General features: G+C 36.2%; 2 protein-coding genes across 2 annotated transcripts; both read right to left on the reverse strand.

Annotated features, from left to right (window-relative positions):
• Positions 1-17,364, reverse strand: LOC131153171 (uncharacterized). Its single transcript, XM_058105297.1, has 5 exons — positions 16,991-17,364; positions 2,860-3,008; positions 1,932-2,093; positions 1,401-1,516; positions 1-285 (listed from the first exon to the last, which is right to left on the reverse strand). Exons 1-5 carry the CDS (start codon positions 17,217-17,219, stop codon positions 267-269), a joined length of 675 nt encoding a protein of 224 aa, XP_057961280.1. The 5' UTR covers positions 17,220-17,364; the 3' UTR covers positions 1-266.
• Positions 17,365-21,521: 4,157 nt separating this feature from the next.
• On the reverse strand, positions 21,522-23,513 carry LOC131153172 (uncharacterized). The gene is made up of 2 exons (XM_058105298.1): positions 23,103-23,513; positions 21,522-22,927 (listed from the first exon to the last, which is right to left on the reverse strand). The coding sequence occupies exons 1-2, from the start codon at positions 23,450-23,452 to the stop codon at positions 22,273-22,275; spliced, it is 1,005 nt and encodes a 334-aa protein (XP_057961281.1). The 5' UTR covers positions 23,453-23,513; the 3' UTR covers positions 21,522-22,272.
• Positions 23,514-27,390: the final 3,877 nt, after the last annotated feature.

Raw genomic sequence — 27,390 nt, forward strand, 5'->3', positions numbered from 1 at the left:
TTGACAATTGTATCCATTTAACTATCAATTTTATTATGCCTCAAACAAGGAACACTTACAGAGCTGTTTTAAACCAAAAGTGGGTAATGCAGCCAAATTAACAGCTGATCAGCAGCCCAACTCATCCCATCCAGCTGAATTAAGAATTAACTGAAGGCACCACAGAACACTTTTGGAGACGTCAAATGGATTCTACCATCTCCCAAGAATCAATCCCATAACCAAATGCAGCTCATCTACAGCATATTCTTCTTCAATTTCTTCAATCATTCCTTGCCGCAGCACCTTCCAAACCAAAACATGAAGACAATCAGGCCACAAAATCATCTTAAATGCATGCAAATATGAACAATGATGCTTGAGACTTCCCGCCCTTTATTTTTGGCATTTGAATATATAAGCAGCCAGTTCTCTCCTAATATACAAATTAGCATATGACAGAATATGGCAAGAATCCATTCACTAGAACTCATATCTCAAGTTCAAGCTGCTAACAACCCCATTCCCCAACTCAAGTTCAAACCCTAAGGCTGTTCCCTAGGGTAACAAGATAGGACATGGTGTCTGCTAAACAAATGAATCCTGTGGAAGAACCATCTTGTTATTGGCTTATCGTTGAAAGGAGAGGCTTGTGCAAGAAATCTTGGATACCAACTTCACTGAGCACACTAGGTAGGCTTCCGTATGATCAACCTAAAAGATTTAAGTTAATTTAGATCAGGACTAATGTTCATAAATGTTTGTAGAGTTTCAACCACGATTATAATCTCTTAAACTGCAAGTCTGCAAACCAGGACTGTAAGAAGCCAACTGCTTCTTTACTAAAATAAACAATCCTCGTGCAGTACATGACAGTCATTTTTCACAACTATAAACCACTTCTGTATTAAACAAATTTTCTTCTAAGAAAAAATTTGGAGGCCAGGCAAAGCCAAAGAATGTGCCAGAAAGAAGCAAGGAAAACAACTCTATCCCATAATAATTATAAGGTAATTTTGGCATTGAAAATCCTCACACTCTCAACAATGAAGTCCAATGAAATCATTCAATTTTCATATTTTCCTAGTCAACTAGCATGTAGTGTGGAACAATATACAGATAATGCAATCCTAATCTAATTGAATATATATACACAGAAGGATGCTCAACTGGAGGGGAGGAGGTGTGACATAGAGAGCTGTCAACAGCTACACATTTTCAAATATACATTCTATTTTAAAAGAAATCAAGCTAAACAAACCCAGAAATAATAGATAATTGATGTAAACGAAGAAGCAAGTCATTATAAAAACTAAAGACATGATCTAACCCAAACCCTAACAAGATAGTATTCCAAATTATATATGATGGTAAAAATTACAGAAAATTGCTCAAAACTTATGATGAAAAAAAAAAGGTACCGTTTATATCTCTTCTTGGAACCACATGGGCAGAATGCATTTCTACTTATTTGCCCACTTTTAGCTAAATTAGACCTGGCCAGATCCAACGGTGTTGAGCCCATCAACTTTTGCACCTACAAAACATGTAAAAGCAATTTAAAAAAACAAAAGAAAAAAAGAAATAGGCTATTGTCAGTATTCCTTGCTTAAAGCAAAATGTGTTGCTTGAATGCAATTTCCAGCATTTCTTGAGGAGTTGGCACTTCAAGCCAGTCCAACCACTGCCCAGATTGTTTACCATTAAAACCTTATCCTATGGGTACAGCCTAATAATTTGAAACTGTACAACGTTTCTGCAGCATAACGCTGCATTCGGTCTAATATATTTCTGTAGTTTTCTGAAGAAAAGCTAGACAATAAATGGTCAGCATTTTCAGTTCTTCCAGCTTCTGCAATATAGAACACTAGTCATTACATTTCTCCACAAATCTAAAAGTAGGATTTACTTTACACATTAAGAAAATCAAATTGAAGTACAAGAAACACTACCTCAGCTAAGCTCTTTGGCATTGGTTTCCCTTCTTGCTTTAACTTCTCTATTTTCTTCTGTGCTTCCTTAGCCCAAGTAAACTTTGCTAGGGCATTCTCAACCTCAGCTATTGTGCAATTACACTGCTTTGCAGCAGCTTGCTTTTGGCTGCTATGAAGATTCTTCAATCAACAAATCAAAATAAGCTAACCATAATCAGAAGAACCACATTAAAACACAAAAAAATAAAATACTCTACAGATGTGTTATGTGGACAATGTGATTGTACTAAAGAATTCATTGTGACAAATTTATGAATTTTTTAGCCTTGAAATAATTCAAAATTTGTCGTTTCCTAAAAATGTGCATTATCAAGGAAAAACATGAGCAATATCAAAAGTTAAAAATGAAAAAAGGATAATGAAGCTATGAAGTATTCAATGTCATTTTCTAATCTTCTAACCACAAATAATAATGAATTTTAGTCAAGAAAATTATCAAGCATAAAACATAATACTGATAGATGGGAACACCTTCACTTAGTGCCATAATTCCACCCCCACCCCAAAAAAAAAAATGATGAAAGAGTATTAGGGCTGATGCCTTATCCTAGTTATTCAAAAGAGTTCAGGCATTCCAATAATCTTTTTTTCCTTTTTTGATAATATAAACATGAATTCCAACAATCATTTGGTTAAGTATTTGCAAATATTGGAGAAAAAATTAGTGACTAATTGAGATAAACAGGGTGAAATCAAAATTTCAAATTACATTCTTCTGATGAAAAACACAGAAGACTCGGTACCAAGTATCCAAATTTATTTTAGAGGAACAATTCCTGAATTTATACCAACAGCAGCTTGACTGCTGAAAAGAAAGAGGAAAAAAAGAAAAATAAAATAAAATAATAATCACAGCGTAAAAAGAAATTAGAAAGAGCAGAGCAACCTCTCCCATGGGATCAAAACCTCCAAGGACTCGAATAATTGCTTCCTGCTTCTCAAAAGCATCAGCAAACGTTGCTTCACTGCTTCGACCCACTATATATTGCTTAAATGTCCCTACTTTTCTTGCATTCTTCAACTGATCAGCAAACCCTGAAATCAATCTATACTAAATATAAATGTACGAGTAGTGCAAAATAAGGCAAAGCAGTCTTATAAAGAATTAATGTTATTTTAAATTTACTTAAGAGTATTTATGTTAGATAGTTTAAGATTTGAATGTAAAAATGTTTGTTCATTTGTACAAATAGTGCAAATCATTTTATGAATAAAATTATCCCACCTTTTTAAAAAAATAAATAACATTTTAAAGTTAATTAATCTTAACTAGAATCGTATAAAATCATATTTAGAGTATATTTTAAATAAAATAAGACTTGAATATGCAAAATGCTATTCATAACCTTGATTTCATATTATACCATATAGAAAGTATAGGTACTACCAATGATTTTGAGGATAAAAAATTTCCATCCCATTTAAAAATACTATATATAAAAGTATGAAATATCAACTCATTTTGAAAAGACATTTCTAAAATAAAACAAGTTTAACCAGAGTTATTTAAAATTAAATTTACAATATCTATTTTAGATAGATCAATATTTGAACCTCAAAACCTCTGTGCATGATCTTGATTTGCTTCCCAATTGAAAAGAACTTTGTTTCTATTGCAGAACATTAAATAAATTTTCACGATTAAAATTTTAATAATTTATTATTAATGTACTAAAAAATTCTACTCAAGGGTCCCCTTTTTTATTAACCAAAATAAAATAGATTATAATCAAATATAATTGAGTAAAACATAAACAAAACTTGAAAGAACCAAAATAACCAACTTCCAAGCAACGTGCCTGCACACATAAAAGTGAATTTTACATGAATAATTCAGATCAAATAATTGACTTTATTATGAATTCCTACATTTTTTTTTTTTTTTTTGGTAATAAAAAATATGACTCGCATGTGGAGGCAATAGGGTAATTAAAGTTAAAAAAGGACCAAGAGAGGGAACACAAACTGATGAAACAACTGTGCAAAATAAGGAAGACCAAGCATCAATTACGCTGCTGCAAAGAAAGAAACAAAAGAAAAAGAACGGAGAAGAATTCCTAGTATAAAGGCCAAGCTCCAATTGTTCGACTAAGCCTAAAAACCAAACTTTTTACCTTCTTTTTTTTTTTCATACTTCTAACAAAACAAAAAAATACACAAAGCTTTAATGTACAGAGAGAGAAGAAGGAGCAAAATAAATAAATAAATAAGAAGAAGAAGAAGAAGAATGAGGACTTTTTTTTTCACTCTCATAGTTAGGAACGTTCCAACTTGTATTAATTCCCTCAGAATAGGTACAAATAATGAATAACATAAGTCAGCTAATTGCTAAATTCTTTTTTGTTCAAAAATAATATATCAAATCAGAGTTTGTCGCTTGAACCGTCAATTAAACGGGACTATCCTTCAATTAAACAAAATTGATCAATGACAATTAGTATAAAGTATCTAAACTCAATTAAAATGAACTTTATCCAGGTTCAAACAGAGTTGCCATACAATTTTGTTCAATTGTGCAACTTAAATCAAGAATATGATATACATTAAACCAACTAAAAATATGTATGATGATCCTTAGTTGGTCACAATGCAAGAGGCACAATATTTAGCCTCTATTTGATAATAAAAAAATTAAAATTCATTTCAAAATTAATTAAACTAAAAATCCTATTACAAATAGATAGGTTTCCACTTATACATAAAAAAAACACAACGCTGTAAAGGTAGAAGCCATTTTTTAAAATTTTATTTTAGGACAAGAACAAGCCTCAAGTCCTATTAGGTGGGATCGGCTATATGAATCCTTTTCCATCAATTCACATGATCAAGGGCAATTTCCTCTGCCAGCTTAAGAGCCATTAGATCCTTTCTTACTATTTCATTCCAAGTTATTTTAGATCTACTACTACCATTAACAAAATAACTAACTCACTCCTCATTAGAGCGCTAAGCCTACACTTCAAATGCACAAACCATCCTCCCCTCTTTTATCTTATCTTCTACTGGTGCTATGCCTACCTTATTACAAATATATTCGTTCATTAATTTATCCTTTAAAGTTATATCACTCATCCACCTTAGCATTCACATTTATGCAAATTTTACTTTCTTAAGTTATCCTTTAAAGTTATACCACTCATTGATGGGGATCAGCACACCCTACCTATCTTATTTTCAAATGTTGTGACACATGGACGGCCTCCCGATGTCCACATATCCTTCGTTGATATGCTGACACATGAACGACCTCCAGATGTCCACACCAGCTCATGATTATTTTGATAATGTTTGAAGACTTTTCAGTGTGAGAAATACCCAAGTAGAGATGCTAAAGCAAGTTTGAGTTCAAGCCCCATGTGGGCCCCACGCGGCTCCATTGGGCCCACACGAATTGGGCCTCCCTTTGACTTTTGTTTGTATTGAATTTGTAAACATATAAGACAACTTGTTTGCTTGCATATGTATTTTAGGAAATTGTGTATGTCTAGTGAGTTGGAGTGTTAGTAAGTTGTGCTTAGTATTTATTGTGTCTAGAAAGTTGGAGCATTTATTTTGTTAGTAACTTTTAAGAGTAATTAATGTGTCTAATAAGTTGGTGTCTTTATTATTTGTCTCCCATGCTTGTGTGGGAATTGTAAGTTGTTTAATGCCTTTATCCCCCTAAACTAGCTAAGCTTATTAATGATTTGTCCCCTCATGCTACCTATATATACCCCTTCATTGTAAGAACTATGTAGAGAAAGAAAAGTATTAATATTGAAAGGAAATTCCTTTGTTGAAGTTTGTTAAGCTTTGTCCAATCCTTGTGATTGTGTAGTGTAAGGCTACGTCGATCTTCCCAGAGATTAGGTGGTAAGAGACCACTATTCTATCCGGCGACTCCATCACTGTCCTACCTTCACGACTCCCCTCCATCACCCACACCGCCATCACCAAGTTACACCCCAAGTCCACGAATTCATCATTTCATTTGCTGCATACATATCCATATTTCAAAGCGTGCACAAAGAACTTCAAACGAGTTCTAACTATCTTCCAATGCATCCACATGGCCACACCAAAATACACCCCCCCCCCCCCACACGGCCACTTCCCCTCCATTACGTTGCTACGTTCGTCTCGGTGTTTCAAAGCTTGTTCCAAGGAATATTTTAGCGTGGTCTAAGACTTGTGTTGAACAACGTCAAGCATCCATAGATTCTAGTGGTAACTTCAGTTTTTGTTTGAACCCCTGTTATATCTTACAACCCCTGCTATTACTAAGCCTTAATTTCAAATTCTGCACTTTCATATTTGATAAACCCTTTGCTTGAAATTCTCAATTCCAAAACTTGAATAGCATATCTGAATCCTTAGACTTTCAATATTACTGCTTGCTAGTTTAAATCAATTATGGAATATTATTGTGCTAACATAGAACTACATTCTTGAAATATTGAAATAGCATCTTTTCCGCATTTAACTTGATTCCTTTGTGAAAGAACCAATTGGGACTTATTTCAGAACATCATACACCTTTTCAAAATCCTTAAACATGTGAACTATAACATGATTTCTTGTGTTTATGTTTGGATAACTGAATTCTTAATTTAAAGTGTTTGAGCTTATATGCTTGTTGGTGAATCAGTAGGACTAGGTCACCCTTACCCGTCCTACATCACTCATCCACCTTAGCATTCACATTTTTGCAACTTTTACTTTTTGGATATGTTGTTTCTTTGTTTCTAGACGTTCGTTCCTTAACAATTTATTTTAGATTATTTTGAAAATTATAATTTATTTGCCCTTAGGTAAATATGGAGGGTTGTCACTCAGCACCAAACAGTGAAGGGAAGATCTCGCCTTCGTTGGGCCTCTACTATCAAAGGGCAGCCATCACTGTTGTGCATGATGACGATGCCATGAGAAGAGAAGGGAGAATCATCGTTTTCATCAAGAGAAAGTCACTCAAGGTAGCAACTAAAGGGGATCAAGTCGATCTCTTTTAGATTACTCCAAACCAAACGAGGAGAAGAGCCTCCATCTACTAGGAGGAAAGGGGAGTCAAATGGTTCCTCTCAGTGCTTGAAGATTTCTAGGATAGCTGCAAGGAGGGGTGTCTTCCCTTTTCTGAAAGAGTTGCACCAAAATGAAGGAGAATACCCTTCTACTCAACTTGTGCAATAACAAATTTGAGAGATTTCTCACCCTAAAGGAGACAAATGATGGATGGAGAATAGTAGCCTTCTCAAAGGGCTTTAACTCAAAATGGTGGTTCAGGCTCTTCGTCTTGTCGAAGCTAGGCAGGAGATTCTCCCCAACCACCCATGCTCGCCCTAGGTTCATCTTAAAGAAGTCGAAGGTCTTGGTCAAGCCTCCTTCTGATGCAAGGGAATATCAAGGTTTTGCAACCATGTGAGGGATTAGAAGAAATAGAAGAGAGGACGGAAAGGGAAGGGAGGAAAGAGGGGATACCAAGGGGAACTCGCGTTCAATTAACAATTCACATTCATCAAAAACTGCCCACAACATGGCCTTCATACACTATTTATAAGAAAGCCTCTTTACATGAAATTACACTTAAACCCCTAAAACTACATTACATTACAAATATACCGCTACTTTACACAAATATTACAAACAACCCCCAAAATACACATAATCATATACTAATTAATACTAAACACACATAATACACTACTAACTTAACCCCTCAATTCCTTAACCCAACTTTTCTTAATTATTTTCCAACAAGGATCTTCCCAAGGCCTTACTTCTTGTTCTACATCAATTTTCACCCAGTTAGAAAAAATTCGGCCTTGAATTTTGAAATGCTGGAGTATTAAAAGGGAGAAGCAAACTTGGACTTTTCGAAAGCCAACACTTGAATGAGGCAAGAAACCACGTTCCATTGGCAGCACCATAAACTTGACTCGAAAATCAACATCAATGAACTCATTGGGAATGACAAACTCTACAATAGGAATGTTTGAAGGACATTGGATGTCTTCAAACACATTAATTTCCTTGTATTGTCTTCAAGCTGAGTACTTATGACTGATTCTTTGTCTTGGTTCATTGGTAGAGCAGACTTAAAAACAATTTTCTTCCCATTATAGTGAAATACATGTGTTCTCATGTCTTTGAGTCACACCTAAATCATCCAACCAAGGAGAACCAAGGAGTACATCGCCAATCTTTATAGGTAGGATATCACACCAAACATTAGCCAAATATTCACCCATTTGGATGGGAACCAAACATCTTTCATAAACATGTACAATAGAGTTATCAACCCAAAATATCTCATTAGGCTCTAGGCAAGGTACCGGATGAAGGTGCATTCGAGTGACTCCATTTATGGAAACCAAATTCATTGGACATCTTTCATCAATAATGACTTTGCAAACCTTTTCTCCACATTTGAGAAAGGTGCTGTAGAGCCTGAAATTGTGCCCAAGGTATGGTAAATGGCATTCTTTTTTCCTATAAATTGTCACCATTTGGCTGAATTTATGTTGCAACATAGATATCACCAACAACCCTCCAACACAATTTTCCACAAGCCTTACTCCCAATTTCTAAAAACTATCTTCAATTCACCTTGATATTGATTGTCCTGCTGAAATGAAACAAATTCACATGGAATACTCACAAAATATAGCAACAAAACCTGATTTTTAGTGCTGGAGGGACAACTTATAGGGTTTTGTGCCAAAATTATGGCATATGCCAGCAATATATTATGTACACAATCAAAATATCTTCTTGCAGCTCAAATATCGCAAAGAAAATCCAAAATATCGTGGTTGGGCAATTTCTCGTAAGACTAGAAATAGGAAATGCTAGCAGACACTCTCACTTGCAATTGCCAGCGCGTGGGCTGCCGAAAATGGTGCCCTAGTGATGAATTTTCAGGTAAGGGTATATCAGGAGGGGGGGAAAACAGTGGCGGTGGCTGTTTGTCAAAAAATCTCCGACAATGGTGCATTTTGAAGGGGTCGGCTGCTAGAGAGGTTTGGCTAGCGGGTGGTGGTCCTTTGGTGGTCGAACAACGATGAAATTTTGAGGGGAAGGGTTTCAGAGGGGGGGGGGGGGGGTTGTTCTATTTTTGGTGGTATGGGTGGTGTTGCAGGATGGTGGCCAGAAGGTGGTGTTTGAAGAAATGGGGACACGGTTGGAATTTTCTGAAAAGTTATGAAACTGAAGAACTGCTTTTTGGTTTTTTTTTAAAAAGGGCATCCCCAGGTCATAAGGCTTCCCGTTTCATGAGGGTAAGGAGAGGGTTGTCACAATGTACGCAGCCTTACCCCTACTTTTATGTAGGGGTAAGAGTAATAGGGAATGAGAGATTAATGGAAATAATGGAAGAATAAGAAGAAGAAAAAGAATACTAGAGAACAAAAAGAGACGAAATAAGCAGCAACAGCAGCAAAAAAGAAGAGAGGAAAGAAGAAGCAACAACAAAGAGGGAGGGAGAAGTTACTGAACAGAGGAAAAGAAGGAAAGAAGAAGAAGAGAAGGAGAAGAAGCAACAGCAACAAGCGAGGGAAAGGTTATAGATAGGACTGCAAATGAACCAAGCCACTCGGGAGCGCGGCTTGGTTAGGCCTCGCTTGGGCTCATTTATTATCTAAATGAGCGAGTCTCAAACCCAATTTTTAAGCTCAACTCTTTTGGGCTCATGAGCAACTCGATAACTAGCTCAAATGGGCTTGTTTATTAGACTCGTTAAGGAAACTTATACTTTATGGTAACCTGGTTTACAGCACGATAGTCTACACACATCCTCCACGTGCCATCGGATTTCCTTACCAACAAAATGGAAGAGGAGTAAGGAATAACTCGTTAAGGAAACTTATCCTTTATGGTAACCTGGTTTACAGCACGATAGTCTACACACATCCTCCACGTGCCATCGGATTTCCTTACCAACAAAATGGGAGAGAAGTAAGGACTATGGCTTGGTCTTATAGTTCCTAGCTCCAATAACTCCCAGACAATCGTTTCTATTTCCTCCTTTTGAAAATAAGGGTATCAGTAAGGTCTCACACTGATGGGAGAGATCCCCTCCTTAAGAGTTATTCCATGGTCACATGACCTAATGGGCGGTAATTCCTTAGGTTCTGCAAATACTTGTTGAAACTCATCCAGCAAGGATGCTAGGACTAGGAAAGTGTTGTCAATTGCCATTTCTTCTAATTCTTCCCATGGTTGTAACAGAATTCCCTTCCTCTCTAATTGAGATAATTTTCCCTCCATTTCCTCTTCCACTAACCATTGGGAAGTGAGTCCTTGCAAGCAAATAGCCTTGCCCTGGTGATGGAATTTCAAAGTGAGTTTAACAAAGTCCCACATGATTTCACCAAGCAGACTGAGCTACTGAATCCCACATACGATATCACAGCCCCCCAAAATCAAAGAATACATATTAGCTTCAAATCTAGTTCCCTGCACCGCAAAACTCACTACCGAACACCTGCCTTCACACCATATTTCCTCTCCATTCGCCACCTTCACCTTCACCTTCACCTTCTCTTCATTATTCGTGGCCACCTTAAGTCTCTTAACCAAAGCTGGATCAATGAAATTACGAGTGCTGCTAGAATCAACCAGTATCACAAAAGATTGTCCTCTGAAAGTCCCAACCACTCATTGTTTTGGAGTGAGGAGATCTCGTTAGTGCATGTAGGGTGATTTCCACCCTATCCTCTCCCTGCTGCAGCTCAAACCCTTCTCTCTTGGGACAATCATGCCAAACTACCCCAGGTGGCTCTTCCTTTTCGTTGAAATAGTTTAGCTCGCTCCCTTCTAACAAGAAAAGCTTGGCAGCCCGACATTTATGCTCAGGGTGCCATTTGGCATCACAATTGAAACATAACCCCTTGCTCTTCTTTTCTCTTATTCGTTCAAGAGAATATTTGCAGATCTGAGAGTTGGTTTTGGCTGCTGGTTATGATTGGGTAGAGTGTTTAGGTAGAATGTACTTCTTAGTTGCTAGCAGGTTTTCCTCTTGGATTTTGAGCCTTGCCATAGGCCATATGCACATTGATTGGGTTCAAGAGTTTCGCTGCCCAACTTATCTCCTCCTTTAATCCCCCCATAAACAAACTAAGCCGATGGTCCTTCTCTAGGTTTCTGACTCTATTGGATAATTCCTCAAATTGTTCCTTGAACAAGGTTACCGTAGAAGTCTGTTTTAGGTTAGATAGCTGCTCCAATGGATCATCATAAGGATTGGCCCCAAATCGGGTATGTAGGGCCCTTTCAAATGCCTCCCAACTCGCTAATAGACCAGATCTCTCCAAGTCTTGAAACCAAATTAAGGTCTTATCCTCCATATGGAAGGATGCCAACAAAACTCTTTGATGGGGTGGGGTTTCATGAAATAGGAAGAAATGATTGACCCTATAGAGCCAACCTGCTGAATCAGCCCCATTAAATTTAGTAAAATCAACTCGTACAATTTTAGTTTGAATACTTGCTCTATCTACATTGTGTTGCTCCCCATGGTAGTTCTCATAGTGTTGATGCTTGAACTCATTGGTAGATGTTCCCCATGGGCCTTCTTGATCAAGTTTCTACTTGTTGAGAAGTTTCACACTCACCAAAAGAGCTCCCAATTGTTGAGTAATATTGATAAGTAACTTCTGCTGATCTGCTTGAACTTGTTATGTATCGGTTTGAAATCTCTAATTTTCTTCTTGTGACTTTTTCAGGGCAACAATGGACTCTAGCATTTGGTTCATGAGAGTTCCCTCTCCCATGATTGCAGGAACTTGGCTCTGATACCAATTGTAATGAACCCACTAGCAATTGTAATAAATCCAATGATAATTGAAATACCCCAATAGGATTGTGATGGATAATTTGCTGAATTAAATGCAAAAGTAATGAATTACAGGGATGAATAGGATTCAATGGCTGCAATGCATACAAAGGAAATGAAAAAAAAAAAATACAGGTTGGCTATTTCGAGAGAGCCACTCCCCTAAAGCAACATAAGAGATTCTAAATTCTAGCTAACCCCCCCCCCCCTTTATTCCCGCTAGCCACCACATTTATGCAAAACAACCGGTAACTACCCACATGGGCTCTCCTTCACTTGGGCCTCTAGTTGGCCCGTCTACACCAGACAATAGTAAAAGAAATTAATTGGGTAACAAAACCCCAAATGGGTTTTGGCCACAGCGCCCAGCCCCCTTCTACACGGCCAAGGTTCTCGACCCACCAAGTCTCGGCCCAACCTCCACACGATAATGAGCCACGGCCCACGGGACTTCAGCCCACGCACCCAATCCACGAAGAGCCACCTGTTAGAGTCATTCGTCAGCATCAGCTCCTCGATTTGCAAAGAGGCGTTCGTCCGAGCCCCTTTGCGAAGAGCCATCTGTCAGCATCGTCGTTCGTCTCAGAGCTATCAGTCAAAGCCATCTGTCAGCATCAGAGCTCCTCGGTCAACAAAGGGTCACTCGAACAATGAACAGCCACCTCGGTTTCCCCCCTGCAATGCTCACTTCAGCTATTTACATCTTGTAAATTCATTCGGGTCTCCAGTGTTCTCCCCACTCCCCTTCTGTTCTCCTCCTACCTTATTCTGTCTCAGCCCGTCGCAATTTGGTGGTGGACTCCTCGCCCTTCAACTTGCTTCAAGAAGGCAAAGCCACTGCCAACAGACCTAGACACCCTCTGTCGTTGCTAGTTGAAGCCTAACCCCTCCACCCTCTGTTCTCCTCCCTCTCTCGCCATCGATTTGGTGTTCAGGATGGCAGTTTCTTATCTGATCTTTCATCGAGATTGCCAAGTCTAGTGGTGTTGCACTTTTCTTGGTTCTTGGAGAGGAGGAAGGATCAAGATTCTAGCATCGTCGTTATCAAGGTTCAGTTTGGCAATTATAGGAGTTTTTTATTATTTCACATGCAAATGAATCGTTTTCTTTAATGACAGCCTCAAATATTAATATAACCATATGCAAGAACCATCCGTAATAAAGATTTGCATGAAGAAGCAATGTAGATTTTATGGGTTGAGGAATGTTGTTTCTTTAATATTCTTGAATTTAGATTGAAGAATTCTTGCAATCCATCGTTGCTTAAATATTCTTCAATTGATTTTCAATAGCAGCATCAAATTTCCTGCACCAAAGAGTACTTATTGTCATATTTCCAGTCAATTGTCATTACCTTTTAGTTTCAACCACCGGTGAGATCTTCTCCTCTCTTGCTATTTCCTATTTTATTACTATTATATTTTTTTCCAATAGTTGGTTAGTAGTGGAGATTTTGTGCTTATGATTTGTAGGCTTAATATATGCATTTTTTTGTTTTTGTATTTTTCATTTGCAAGTCTTGGAATATACACAATTTTTCAAAGAGTACTATTGCATATTTTAAAAACAAAAAAAAACAAAAAAAAAAAATCCTAGCATGGATTCACACCCAAAATTGTGTGCTTTAGATTTTTTAAATGCGTTCTATTGTTTGTGCAGTTTCTACTAGTTGTAGGGTGTGATTTAGAAAATTGTCTATGTGAAATAAGTTTGCCAAAAAAAAATACTCAAACATGTACTTCGCATGTATAACACAAATTATCTTTGTACACACAACCAATCCCAAGCCCGGATAAAGAAGCAGGGTTGTGTTAGGTAGCTGACAGCCAACGCAAATTTTGGTCAAATCTTATTATCATGAATGCTTACCAAATTCGCCTAGGTCAAGGAATAGACCGAGTCAGTTAGAAGGGAAAAAGTCAATAAGTTAGCACAAGAAACTAAGTAGCAATTTGGTATATAGGGACTCTTACGGACAATTAACTTAATCTACCTTCAAGATTAAGTACCTTCAAAAGACGAAATGGATAGGAGAGAAAACTAGATACATTGAAAAGTCAGGATTTAAACTTTGATACTTGGTAAAGTGAAACATAAAAACAGGGTGGGAATTATTGTAGACAACAACCTAAAAGATAATGTAATAGATATTAAAAGAATAGGCGATAGGATCACTAAAATTAGGATAGCTTTAGGCCGGGAGATAGTAAACGTCATTACTGTGTATGCTCCCCAAATAGGCTTAGTAGAAAATTTTAAAAAACAAGTTGGGAAGATATGGATAGTATTTTACAAGGGATACCAAGTCTGAAAATACATTCATATGAGCTTATTTGAATGGTAACATTGGAAAGGATAATATTGGATATGAGAGGATACATAGAGGCCATGGATATAGAAATAAAATGAGTTTGGTGATACAATCTTTTGTTTTTCCATGTCTTACAAATTGTTTAAATTGAATACTTCCTTTATAAAAAGAGAAGAACTCTTAATAACCTTCAAAAGTAGGTATAATAAAAGTCAAATAGATTTCTTCTTAACAAGGAAACGGGATTGTCTATCGTGTAAGGATTGTAAAGTTATCCTAGGTGAAAGTTTGGCTACACAACATAGAGTCTTCCTATTAGATATACATATTAAAAAATGGAAAGCACTAAAAGGTGGAACCTGAAGGGAGAAAATATAGTAAAATTCAAAGATAAAAATGATCAAAGAGTGTGATTAAACAGTAGGGGGTAAAGTAGATGCAAATACTATTTGGAATAAAATGGCTAATCCTATCATAAGGATAACAAAGGAGGTTTTGGGTGAATTCAAAGGAAGATACTTGGGTAGTAAAGAAAGCTGGTGGTGGTATCAAAAAGCCCAAAAAGCTGTTAAGACAAAAGGAAATTGGTATAAAATATGGCAAAATTGTAGAATATAGAAAATTTTGAAAAATATAAAAAGCAAGAAAAAATGCAAAAAAGACTACTAGTGAAGTTAAACATAGAGCTTATAATACTTTATATACTAGACTAGATACAAAAGAAGGAGAAAAAAATATTTATAAACTTGCTAGAGCTAGAGAAAGAAAATGCAAAGATTTAGGTGATGTAAAATATAAAAAGGATGAGAACGATAATGTCTTAATTATAGAATAAGACATAAAAGAGAGGTGGCAAAGATGCTTTGATAAGTTATTTAACGAAAACCAAAATGAAATATTGAACTTGGAAGTGACAAATGAGGAGAAAACTAAAAATAGGACATTTATTTACAAAATTAGAGTCCTTAAAGTTAAGATGGCATTAAAAGAATGAGAAGTGGGAAATCTATAAAACCAAATAAAAGACCAAATGAAGTTTGAAAATGCTTAGGGGGTAAAAGAAATATTTGGTTAACTAATCTTATTCAACACTATCATAAAAATCAAGAAAAAGTCAAAAGAATAGAAGAAAAGTACGTTAGTTTTTAATACAAAAACAAAGGTGATATTCAAAACTGTCATAGCTATCGTCGAATTTAGGTTATGAGTCATACGATGAAATTATGGGAAAGGGTAATTGAACATAGAATAAGACTAGAAATGGGGATTTATAAAAATCAATTTGGTTTTATGCCTGGAAGATCAACAATATATGCTATTTATCTTTTAAAAAGTTTAATGAAAAAGTTTAGGAAAACAAAGAGGGACTTGCATATGATTTTTACTAACTTAGAGAAACCATATGATAGAATACCAAGGGAAGTTCTTTGGCGGGTCTTGGAAAAGAATATGGTTTGCAATAGATATACTGAGATTATTAAGGATATATATGACAGAGTAGTGACTAGTGTTAGGACTATAGGAGGGGAATCTAGAGATTTCCAATCACAATAGGTGTACATCAAGGTTCCATTTTGAATCCTTATCTTTTTATTTTAGTAATTGATGAACTTATTAGGAATATCCAAAATGAGATCCCTTGGTGTATGTTGTGTGCAGATGACATTGTGTTTATTGATGATAGTAGGAGCGGAGTGGTATCTAAGCTAGAACTATGGAGAGCCGCATTAGGATAAGTAATAATAAGACAAAATATATGAAATGTAACTCCAGTAATGTAAAAAGTAGCAATGGAGAGAAGATTAAATTTGATGATCAAGAGATTAATAGCAATTATAAATTTAGATATCTTGGATCTACTACACAAGCTGAAAGGAAAATTAAAAAAAAATGTAGTACATAAAATTAAAATAGGTTGGGTAAAATGGAGAAATGTGTCAAGTGTGTTATGTGATCGTAGAATACCCTAAAATTAAAAAGACTATAAAGTCAGCTATACTTTATGGTTTATAATGTTGGGCACCTAGGAAGCAACATATACAAAAAGAAAAAGTTGTTGAAATGCGAATGTTACAGTGGAGAAGTGGTTTAACGTTAAAATATAAAGTAAGAAACGAGCATATAGCCATAGCACCAGTTGAAAATAAGATAAGGGCTGGGCAGCTTAAATGGTTTGAGCATTTGAAAATAGTAAAGCACATATGAGCAGTTGTAAGTTATTGTTTCTGACATGAAAAGGGGTAGGGTTAGGCCGAAAATAACTTGGAATGAAGTAGTGAAAAAGGATTTAGTAGACCTTAATCTAATAGAGAAAAATGCTCTCAATCAAGTGAATTGGCAAGTAAGGATTCATGTAACTGAAGCCTCCTAGTGGAACTTAAGGCTTGTAATTGTTGTTGTTATATATAGTATCAACGAACAAAAGCATTGTGAAGGTTTTTACAACAAACAAAAACATCATTAGCAGTGCTCCATAACAAACAACCAGTTTTTGAAAACCTAGAAGCATCTATAACTCGCATCAATCAATCTTTCCCAAGAAATATATCCTTCATAAAAAAAAAGAAATTTCCATGAACAATTTCCATCCAGTTTTTTAGTTCAAAAAACAACCTTACCTTGTTCAATATTAGAAATTTTAATAATTATATAACTCACTTATAACCAGACAAATGCAAATGGCTAGCACTTACAAAGAAGTGAAATGTTAATTGAAGAGGGAAAATACAGAGAACACTAAACCAAACAAAACAAGAAGTTCCTCACAAATGTCCGAATTCGAACAAGAGCCAAAAAAAAAAGAGTAAAAAAAAAAAATTCAGAGCAGCAACTAAAATGAAAGTCGTGATCCAGAAATGCAGAGCAGGGGCTGAAGTGAGGATGGTGATGAGGGCTTACGAAGGAGAGTGAAGGATTCAGAGGCGGGTTGGTCTTGTGAGCTGGTGCTTTTACCCGTGAATACCCCTTTAATCGTTTCCATCCATGAGGCCTCGAGCTGCGCCGTTCCAGAAATCGAACGGTGCTGCAATGAAGTCAGATGGCGGTGACCACGACGGTAACCTGGCGAAGAGAAGAAAAAGATAGAACTGGTCTTGTACAGGTTGTTCAGACCTCGTGAGGAAGCCATTTCCTTTTTCAAAATGAAGTCGTCTGAGGATCTTCTTCTCTCTTGCTCCGTATATAGGGATAGAGTTAGTTCGACAGAGGTTTTCCTCTCTGTCGCTCTGTGCGTTGGACTTGGATTTAGGGTTTAGCGTCCATGGGGTTTATACAGCGAAGGTACACAAAACGACGTCGTTTATATATTTGAAAACTTCTTAGCCTGTTGTAGAATAAATGAGGAATAGTTTCTACATGGCTTACTGGTGGCAAAATGAGTTAGACATTTCAAATAAGTTTAGATGCAGAGCCAATTCATTTATAAATAAATCAATCTCAATTCAATTCAATTAATAAATAGATTAATATTTGGATTAAACACTCATAGAATCCCTCCTTTACTTTTTTATAAAATAAATTATTAAATTTTACATATATATATATATATAAATTATGATATTTGATACATATAAGATGTATCATGTATTATTAAAAGAATAGAGATGAGGTACAAGTTATATAACTATTTTTAGAAAAATATTTAGAAAAAAATAATAAATAGGTTGTAGGTGTTTTTTTTTTTTAATTTCAAATTACTTTTTAAAATTAGTTAAAGAGAAATAAATTAAAATTAAATACATGCTATTAACTGACATATATTAAGATGTTAATGAGAAGAATAAATCAACATTATTTTAAATAAAAAAAATTAACCCATTTTTGGTGTAATTTTAGAGGAAAAAAATTAAAACATACTTATTATATATTTTTTGATGAGTACCCATTTATAACCTATTTATTAATTGAGCGGATTTAGGTTACCATTTATAAACAAGTCAACCAAACTCAACTTGCTTAAGTCTCTCCTATTTTATGACAGAACCCAAGCTCAATATATTAACCCATTTCGCTACTCTTAGTTAAGTCTTATCTATATTTCCCCTTCTTTGAGGGATCAATTGGCTAAATTCAGCCCGACCCAAAAAACGAATGAACTAGCCTCGATGGTGTTACTCAAACATGTTAAATTGATGGATCTCTCTCTCTCTCTCTCTCTCTCATATATATATATATATATATATATATGTGACATGTTTGAATCACACCATTGAAACTTGTTCGTTTTTGAAGGCAAGGCAAATCGAGCCAATTGATCCCTCAAAAAAAGAGAAATATAGGTGAGACACAAGTAAGAGTGGCGAAATGGGTTGACAAATTGAATTTGGGTTGGGTCATAGAATAGGTGAAACTTAAACAGATCGAATTTGATTGACCTGTTGATAAATGGTGAGTAAGCCGTTATATATATAAACGCATGCGCGCACACAAACTTAACTTGAGCAATTTGTCTGTCCACATGATGAGTTTTGATTCCACTTTCATGCACAAGTCAAAAGAAGTTGGGGCATCATTTTGACTCTGTTCATGTGTAGGAGAAGTTAGGGCCTTTGTTTATCTCAATTTCTTCAACAAGTTTGGATAATAATTAATGACTTAACCACCATTCATATAAAGTAAGTTGATTCACTTATAAACATAGGCAATTGAACATGACTCAATTATTTTCTCATTTCATTTGAAAGCTCATCTCACGTCAAGCTAATTGCTTAAATAATAAGTAAAACTCACAACCTCGTACTCACTATGGTTTTTGGAAGTGTTTGTGCTCAAGTACACATCGAGAAAATCACAATGGAGATAGATGACTATCTCAAGGCTTGGATCTTTATGATAATGAGAAGGCGATGCCGCAACATCTCCAACGCTGCCTCCTCTCATGCAGCTTGGCAGGTTGTTTTATGACTTGGTCAAAATATTTAAATTATAATATTAACTACGTACTTATTCAATTTGATTACCAATGAGAAGTACACTTGATTCAATAGTTATATATTTAAACCAAATCAATTACATTATTGTAAACATATATATGTTTTTTGCTAAGATAACTACACACGCGGGCGCGTATTAAATGGTTCGGATAATTGAACCAAACTAATTATGTGCATGTAGTTATGGATATATATACATAGATATACAAATTATAATATTAATTATGCTATTTATTTTCAGATTAAAGGTGTAGTTAATGCATAATTATGTATACAAATATGTGGACGTACTTTAATCTATTTACCGGTGAGTATAAGTGGATTAATGATTATGGGGTACAATTGTCACCCCTACACACAAGCTTACACTATACTATTGTCAATATACAATGCTAACACTTGTTATTTATTATGTTACTGTTGTTTATCTTTGTAACACGTATTGAATCATCATTTTGTACAAGATATTATGACTTTGTTAGTTAACTGTTGTTACATGCTAGTTAGAACATATCAAGAGCAAGGACTTCCAAGATATATTTTGGGATAGTCAAGAGTTGCATAATTCTTTGCTAGTATTGCAAGTTATAGAAAGGTATTCGTAACCCATTTTCGAAGAACACAATCATTATTCTTTTCACAAGTAAGATATTTTGCATGTTGAAGAAGAAACCATTCAACCATAGGAAGAATGTATTGGAACGGAAAGTGCTATTAAATGGCGAAAGATGCAAGGGTAAAGTGACTATTCAAGCTGTCAAGAAAGGGTGGATGCAACAAGGCATGAAATGAGAAGTACCCAAAAAACATGGAGAAGCGTCCAAAAGATGCCCTCGATAATCCCTATCTTTTACATTATGAGAGTGCATTTTAAAACTTTAACAAGGTGAACGATTTAGTTTCTAAATGTGGTGATTTGTTAATGCACACTTATTCTTTTTCATGATTCCATATATTGAAAGACATGAAATGCTTCTAGATGAAATCTAGACACAAGCATCGTGGGTGGTAGCTCATATAATCATACCCAAGCCTCTGCAGGTTACAATTAATGTTCTAGCTAGCAGTATTACTTCATATGACAATGTCTATATACATTGAATTTTAAGAAGTTTAGACCATCTTTAACCAAATATAGTTGATGTTTTATAGCATAAATGATTTTTGCAAAATTATACAAGCAACTTTCCTTTCCATATATCTATCTTTCTATATTTTAAATATTAAACATGTGACAAATTAATTTAATATTCATCAATATCAAAAATATCAAGAAAAATTCATTTTTAATATATTTAAAATTTAGAAAACAAGCACACAAACACGTAGAAGAAGGGATTTCCTATATAATTTCCCTCTCATGCTCAATAATTAAGCATTGTCAAATGCAATCTAAGTAATAATTGATATCACAGTGCATTCATTTAAGCGGCTAATGGTTATAAGACTTGTCTAGGCTGATCAGTGCTGGACTGGACAGTCTGGATTAGCAAGGATGATTATTCTATTTCGTATTCGGATTGCTAGGATAATCATTTGAAGGATTAAAATACCCTTAATAAAAACAATAATATGTAACAAAACAAAACAAAAAACAAAAACAAAAAAAAAATTGGGCATAGCCCAGGCCTTTATTCTTCTAGTTCATTGCTAGCTAACCTACCTGGGTCAATCCCATCCTACACCATAATTTTACTAAAGATAGGTTAAGATCACTTGGCCTGGCCTAGTCTAGTCAGGGCCAAGACGAATGTGCCTTCAAATACTGACAAGTGCGACCAAACGGGAACCAGCCTAAACAATTAAATAAAGGCAAATTTTCTATTAAGAAACTGAAATGAAAGAAAAAGTCCAGCAACTCACATTGAACAATGCCAATTAATTGTCTGGGAGGCTGTATTGACTTCACTTACAAGTCATTAAAAATAAAGGGGGAAAAAGGAAGAAGAGCAAACTCAAGATAATCACTTAAGATGCACTAATGTTGCATATTTTCTTTCTGTTTCAAGAAAACAAGAAACATGTGTTTGTATTGTTTTCAGTTCTAAAGACAGAAAAGTAGAGTTACTTGACAAATGCCCAAAACAGTAGCACAACAGCTGCTGCAATTGTTTTGCTTATGATAGGAACTGCCCATGCTCATGACTGAATTGCATGTATAACAAGAACTCGAGGAACCACCATCCCTGGGCATCCAATCGTCCTGTCCTTCCTCCAGCTTGAAACTACTCATCTATAGTTTCCAGCAGCGATTAATACAACTCAACCTTTTCTTAGTTAATTCAAAGACTTAAACCCCAAATCTTGACCTAGGTTCAGCAAACCCTTGGCAATTAATTTAAGTATTTCTTCTGGTCTAGGAACAAAGTACAGAAGCTTATATGAACAAGTGCAACTAAAGCTGAAATTATATTTAAAAGTCTCTAATACTTTAGATTAGCACAAACAGAAAAGACCGTTTCACCAGTCCAATATGCCAGCCAAAAACACAATCATCATTTCCACAAAAGATTTGATTATCTCCCAAGAATGTCAAATCATGCTATTTACTTTACAGTGACAGCTAAACATCAAAATTTGCAGACTTAAAGTCTATGCTGCAACTAATATTTTCAAATTCCAACTAGCAAATACATAATATGACAAGCCACAGCTAAACATCAAAATTTGCAGACTTAAAGTCTATGTTGCAACTAATATTTTCAAATTCAAACTAGCAAATACATAATATGACAAGCCACATATAACACATGCCTCCAATGTCAAGTGCCTGAGCCCCAAGTTAAATGATTGCTTACTTGAAGCATACAATCCATCAAGGTCACAATCTGCAACGTAATTAGCCCTCACTCTAATGTACAAATATCAACCCAAGCACACAATCAACCCGCAGCATCATTCTTTCTCCGAGTCCCCCAAATCAAAACCAATATCGCATTCCGAAAACCTAAGACTGTTATCACCTAAAATCGAATCTCATATCAATTGCATAGAAAGCTATTGTGTACGTTTCTTGAGAGACTCAAGTCCCAAGTTGATTGCCAGATTCATTGCTTGTTTCTAAACCAGAGAGTGAACCCAATATTGAAATCAGAAAATTGCACGCCTTCAATTGCCCAAACTTGAACAATAACTTGTAACAATTGAAGAGAAAGCTATCGTGCTTATGCTTTCTAAGATACTCAAAAGCCCAGATTCATTACTTGCTTCAAGATCAGCCAAATGAAACTTGGGATTATTTTGGAGAACCTACACCTTTAATCGCCTAAACTCGAACCAAATCTCATAATGATTGAAGAGTAAGCTATCATGTGTCCGCTTTCCAAGATACTCAAGCCCTAGGTTGTTTAGCCTCTTTGTGCATTCCTCTCCTCCCAACCGTGAACAGAACTTTATATTATGCGACACAAAGATTCTACCATCATAAGGTTTCAATCTATTTGCCAGCCTCTCCAATCCAACCCAAACAAGCTTATCAGGCATGTGAAGGAAAACAGCACTAGCATAGATCAAATCATACACAATTCCAGGCCCAAACCTGCTAAAGTCCATATCCTCGCCTCTCACAATCAGAGGGCGCTTGTGCAAGAGGCCCTGCGATGGAAGCTCGTACCTGAAGGCAGCCATTAGAGAAAGCTCATCTCTCTCTAGACAATGGAAGTGCTCTGGGTTCAGGTAGCGAATGAAATGCAAGCCAACGCGAAGCGTGCCACATCCGATCTCCAGAACACGTGAGGTCGGTGAGAGCCGGGCAGACTCAGCAAGAAACTCGAACACATCTCGGCCGCCGGCCCAGGGCTCCCCATAGTTGCTGTGGTGTTCCTCAACAAGTAGTCCACCGGGGCACGGAAAAGCCGTGTGATTGTTTGCTTCGTCTCCTTCGTAGTGTGATATTCCCTTGAATCTGAAAGGATTTGGGGAAAATTTACCTCAATTACTGCATCGTAAGTCCCTCATATACTGAAATTGAAATTGAAAATCATTTTCATCTACATATCGAAATTGAAATTGATTTCCGTTTTCCAATCAAAACTGATTTTTGAACTTCAGAGAGAGAGAGAGAGAGAGAGAATGCGTACTGAATCAGATCTTGGAGCTGTTGAGCGCGAGTGCGAGGGTTGATGCCCTTCCGGAGCACATTCTCTTGCATTCGTATACCATTAGCTTGAATCTGATCCTTCACCCACACTATATCCTCCTTCGTAGCAGAAATCTGATCCTCAGATATTTTGGAACCGTCGACGTTACCGTAGCCACCACCGGCAGCGCTAGTAACGGCGGGGGCGCCACCAGCAGCGCCGCCGGTAGCAGCGGGGCAAGAGTAAGAAGAAAGAGAAGAGAGGAGGAAGAAGAGGAAGATAGCGGCAGCAGAGAGCGAGAGCACCAGAACTGGCACTGTAACCACCACGCCCTTCGGCGGTGAAGCCATAGATCTCCCCTCCTCTCCCTCTCCGTCTGTCTGCGGACTATAGCCTGTAATACTATAATATAATTATAAAAAAACAGAAAACAAAAAGACAATAAATAAGATTACAAAAATATTAAAAAATTAGACTATAAATAAATAAATAAGATTTTGCAAGAAAGTAGACTATAAGAAAATTAGCAAGAGTTTTTTTTTTGCTTTTTTTTATGTTGGGTTATTCTCGATTCCTAAATAAAATTTTCAATAAAATGAGATCATCATATTCATTTCATTTGCTAATTCGGTATGTATAATTTGTGCAAGAATTGAGTTTATATACAATTTTAAATTTATTTCTATATGTTTATTCTATATTTTAGATTTTTTTTAGATTTTTTAAAATATTATTCTTTTTAATGTAGGAATTAAATTTAAATTTGATCTAATTGTAGTCTTAATTTGTAAATGCACAAAAATGTGAAAGTGCAATATTACTTATTGTTTCTTAGTAGATTAGTGTCAAACCCTTGATTAATTTGACATGGTCAAGGCATATAGTGTGGGCATCTCATGTATCAAGGCAATAGCCCGATGCCACCAATCATGAGTTATTTAATATTCGGTGGTTAGAGGAATCACATAGGTGCTAAGTTGCATACTCGACATGGTTCGAAATAGACGTGGTTGAAGCCCTAGTCCCTAACAAGGCTACTTACAGTAGTTGATTTCAATTGACGTGGTTAAATGGTTAACTCAATTTTGTCAAGTGCTTCATTAACCTATGGTGTTGCTGAGATGTGGAATAAGTATAGTTGAGTAAAAATCATGCTTGACACAAAGTGTGAACTCATGGGCAATATACAATGTCAATGTCAAATGCTGCAATGTTGACTTGTTGACTAGACCAGTTACTAGGCAATTTTCATTGTAAGGCTAATATATAGATTTGTTTGAATGATGAATTCATAAATTGACATTTGGGCATGTTTCTAGCCATATATTTGTGGACATTGTAGAAAAACAAAACTCAATGAAATATTATTTAATCAAAATTAAAGAAAGAAAACAAAGAACAAGAAATCCAAGGAAAGGATACAAGTTCGGCATTAAGCTAACAAATAAAATCAATTCTATGCTTGGTTTATGACCAACATTGCCTCCCTTAAACCAAGCTTGTTCATGAACACCAACCCCTAGCATCTTCTTCAGCCTTAAGAATAATTTTGACTTCAATGGTTTCATGAGCAAATCTGCCGCGTGATCTTCAGATCTGCAAAATTCAAGGAAAATGTTCTTCACTAGCTTTCTAATGTAGTGAAACTTGATTTTAATATGTTTGCTTCTTCCATGGAAAACTGGTTTTTTAGATAAAGCAATTACTAACTGATTATCACAAAAAATCTTTGTTTGTTCTTATTGCATATGCTGCAAAAAATCAAGCATCCATCTAAACCAAACTACATGTGTTGCAGTTCTTGCCGCTACAACATATTGTGCCTTTGCGGTAGATAAAACAAGTACCTCTTGCTTTTTAGATGACCAAGAAAAAATTCCAGGATCCATAATAGAACACATAACCTGAAGTATTCTTTCGTGTTTCTGTATCTCCAATCCATTCATTGTCTATGTATCCAACAAGATTCAAAATATTAGTTCGGGAATAAAAAATACCATCAAACTACGTACCTTTAATGTAATAAAGGATAAGCTTTGTTGCCTGCAAATGAGATTGATAAGTGTGATTTTCGGTGTAATCCCAAGAAGGGAGTGAATTAGAGATTTTAAAACTTCTAGGTCAAGTGTGTTCTATTTTAAAATCATAGTCAATATTACACAACCTAGAGTCTTTCTAATCAATCGCAAATCCAGCAGATAAATGATAGTCCAAATAATTTAAACAAGTATGAAAATTTCAGTATTTTCACAATCAATCACAAACTAATATAAATAAGTAAATATAAACATGCAAATACTGAAATGTAAAGAGTATAGGGAAAGAATGACACACGATTTTTATGAGGTTCAGCAAACCGTGCCTACGTCCTCGCCTTAAGTCAACTTGCTTGAGGAGTCATCATCTAGCTCACCTAACTGGGTTGAGTTACGTCATTTACAATTTCTCCTTATAGGGTGGAGTCCCCCTAACTCCTTTAATCAGGCGGAGTTAACCCGTTACAACTGCTCCTTACAGGATGAATGATGAGTCCCTAAAATACATGATTTTAGACCCTCATTTATCTTTATTTATCCTCATTTTATTATGTATTTACCCAGAGTTATCATTGTTCAGCGCTATGCAAGGTTTATTTGTCTTTTCAGGAAAAACAAGTTAAAACCATGGAGTTAGGCATTACGAGAAGCCAAAGAGAATTTTGGGGACTCAAAGCTCAAATCTGATGTTCAACCAAGCTCCAGAAGCTTCAGATCTTAAATGGACAAGAAGATGATGCTCAACCATATGGTGCGACCAGCAACCCACAGGGGTGACTTAGTCTTCCACTACAGACTCCAAGGTTTAGACTGAGATCAGAATGCTGCAAGGTTCGACCAAGTGACTCCCCAGGGAAATCGTGTCGAGGTACTGAGAACAAAAATACTGAGAGTCTCGATGAAGTGTTCGACCAAGAGACCTTCAAGGGTGACCATGTCGAGTTCCTAAGATTTTCGGAAGATCGAGATACTACAAGTCTGGACCATTAACTCGACCAATAAGACCCTGAGGCACGACGAAGTCAAAGACATTGAAGATTTGAATCCCTAACTTCTCGCGAGTCTTGACCAGGGCGCGCATAAGAATGATAGAAGGGCAACTTGGTCGACAACGACAATTTTCTACACGAGATTTGCTGCAAACTTTCCTAACTTATAAAACAACCCTTGTAAACCTTAGAGCCTATAAGTATTCACTACGAACACAAGCTTTGGGTTCCTCTTTGGCCTCTCTTAGGTTAGTGACAGACCTAGGAAGTCATTGAGAGCCAAGTTAGAGTAGGAGTAGAATAGATTCGGTTAGCGTATGGAGTGTTCGACGGCCTGTGACAACCAGCGGCGTTCATACAACAGCCGTGTATATTAGCTAATCTCCTCTTGTACTTATGGTGTTAGTGGCAGACGTTTTGAATGATAAAGAAATGATCTTTTTACTCATACTTTCATTTACTACTTTCAATTTACTGCTTTCCATTTACTTGCTGTGTGTTTGATGAAAGATTGTAGATAAGGATAAGCACTGGTACATATAAGTTAGAGGGAATAGTTAGCTACGGAATCGCGGAGGTGTTCATTATCATTGAGATAGGGTATTGTCTGGTTCCCGACCGTACTTCAGACGGTTGGTGTACCCTTGCTACTTTGTGCCCTCGATCGCCCCTCTCTTGCTTTGGCTTGCTCGGGTTAGTACTTCTATGGAAGTCTGCGTAATATCCCAAAGAATAATTGTATTTAAATAATTAAGAGAGAGGAAAAATGAAAATAATAAAAAGGTAGCAGCAAACTTTTAGCGTTCGTCGACGACGTGGTATTTTAGGCTCATCGATGAGGGTACGCTTCGTCGATGAGAAAATACCGAGATGATGTTTTTGGCAAATCTGAATTTCATCGACGAGGGGGAGAGTTCGTCGACGAGATGCCTTCTTGACCTCATCGACAAGGTGATGTGACTCGTCAACGAAGCCCATAGTATAAATAGCCAAAAACTCTGATTTTTACGCAAAAAAATCAGCAAAAAATCCCTCTCTCTCTCTCTCTCCTCTACGGTTCCTCCCTCTTTTCTCTTCGATTTTGGTTCAGTTAGTCACCGGATCGACGATTTGAGGACACCACGATGCTCCTATGAAAGTTCTTTCCAAGTCTGCAGGAGCGAATCGTTGGTGGGACAGAATTGAATTTCATCCCAAATTCAGGGTAAGGCATTTTTATTTAATATTTGGCTTTTCAACACTTGTGGAAAGTGTAGTAGTTGA

This window comes from Malania oleifera, chromosome 4, assembly GCF_029873635.1.
Source record: "Malania oleifera isolate guangnan ecotype guangnan chromosome 4, ASM2987363v1, whole genome shotgun sequence".
NCBI classification, from domain to species: domain Eukaryota; kingdom Viridiplantae; phylum Streptophyta; class Magnoliopsida; order Santalales; family Ximeniaceae; genus Malania; species Malania oleifera.

Excerpts from the sequence above, each read along its gene's own strand:
- LOC131153171 (XM_058105297.1), bottom strand. The coding sequence starts at position 17,219 with ATGGCTTCCTCACGAGGTCTGAACAACCTGTACAAGACCAGTTCTATC. Across the intron at positions 3,009-16,990 it reads TGAATCCTTCACTCTCCTTC|GGTTTGCTGATCAGTTGAAG; the intron begins GTAAGCCCTCAT and ends GATTGATTTCAG. Across the intron at positions 2,094-2,859 it reads GTTTTGATCCCATGGGAGAG|AATCTTCATAGCAGCCAAAA; the intron begins GTTGCTCTGCTC and ends TGTTGATTGAAG.
- LOC131153172 (XM_058105298.1), bottom strand. The coding sequence starts at position 23,452 with ATGGCTTCACCGCCGAAGGGCGTGGTGGTTACAGTGCCAGTTCTGGTG. Across the intron at positions 22,928-23,102 it reads CAGCTCCAAGATCTGATTCA|ATTCAAGGGAATATCACACT; the intron begins GTACGCATTCTC and ends AAATCCTTTCAG.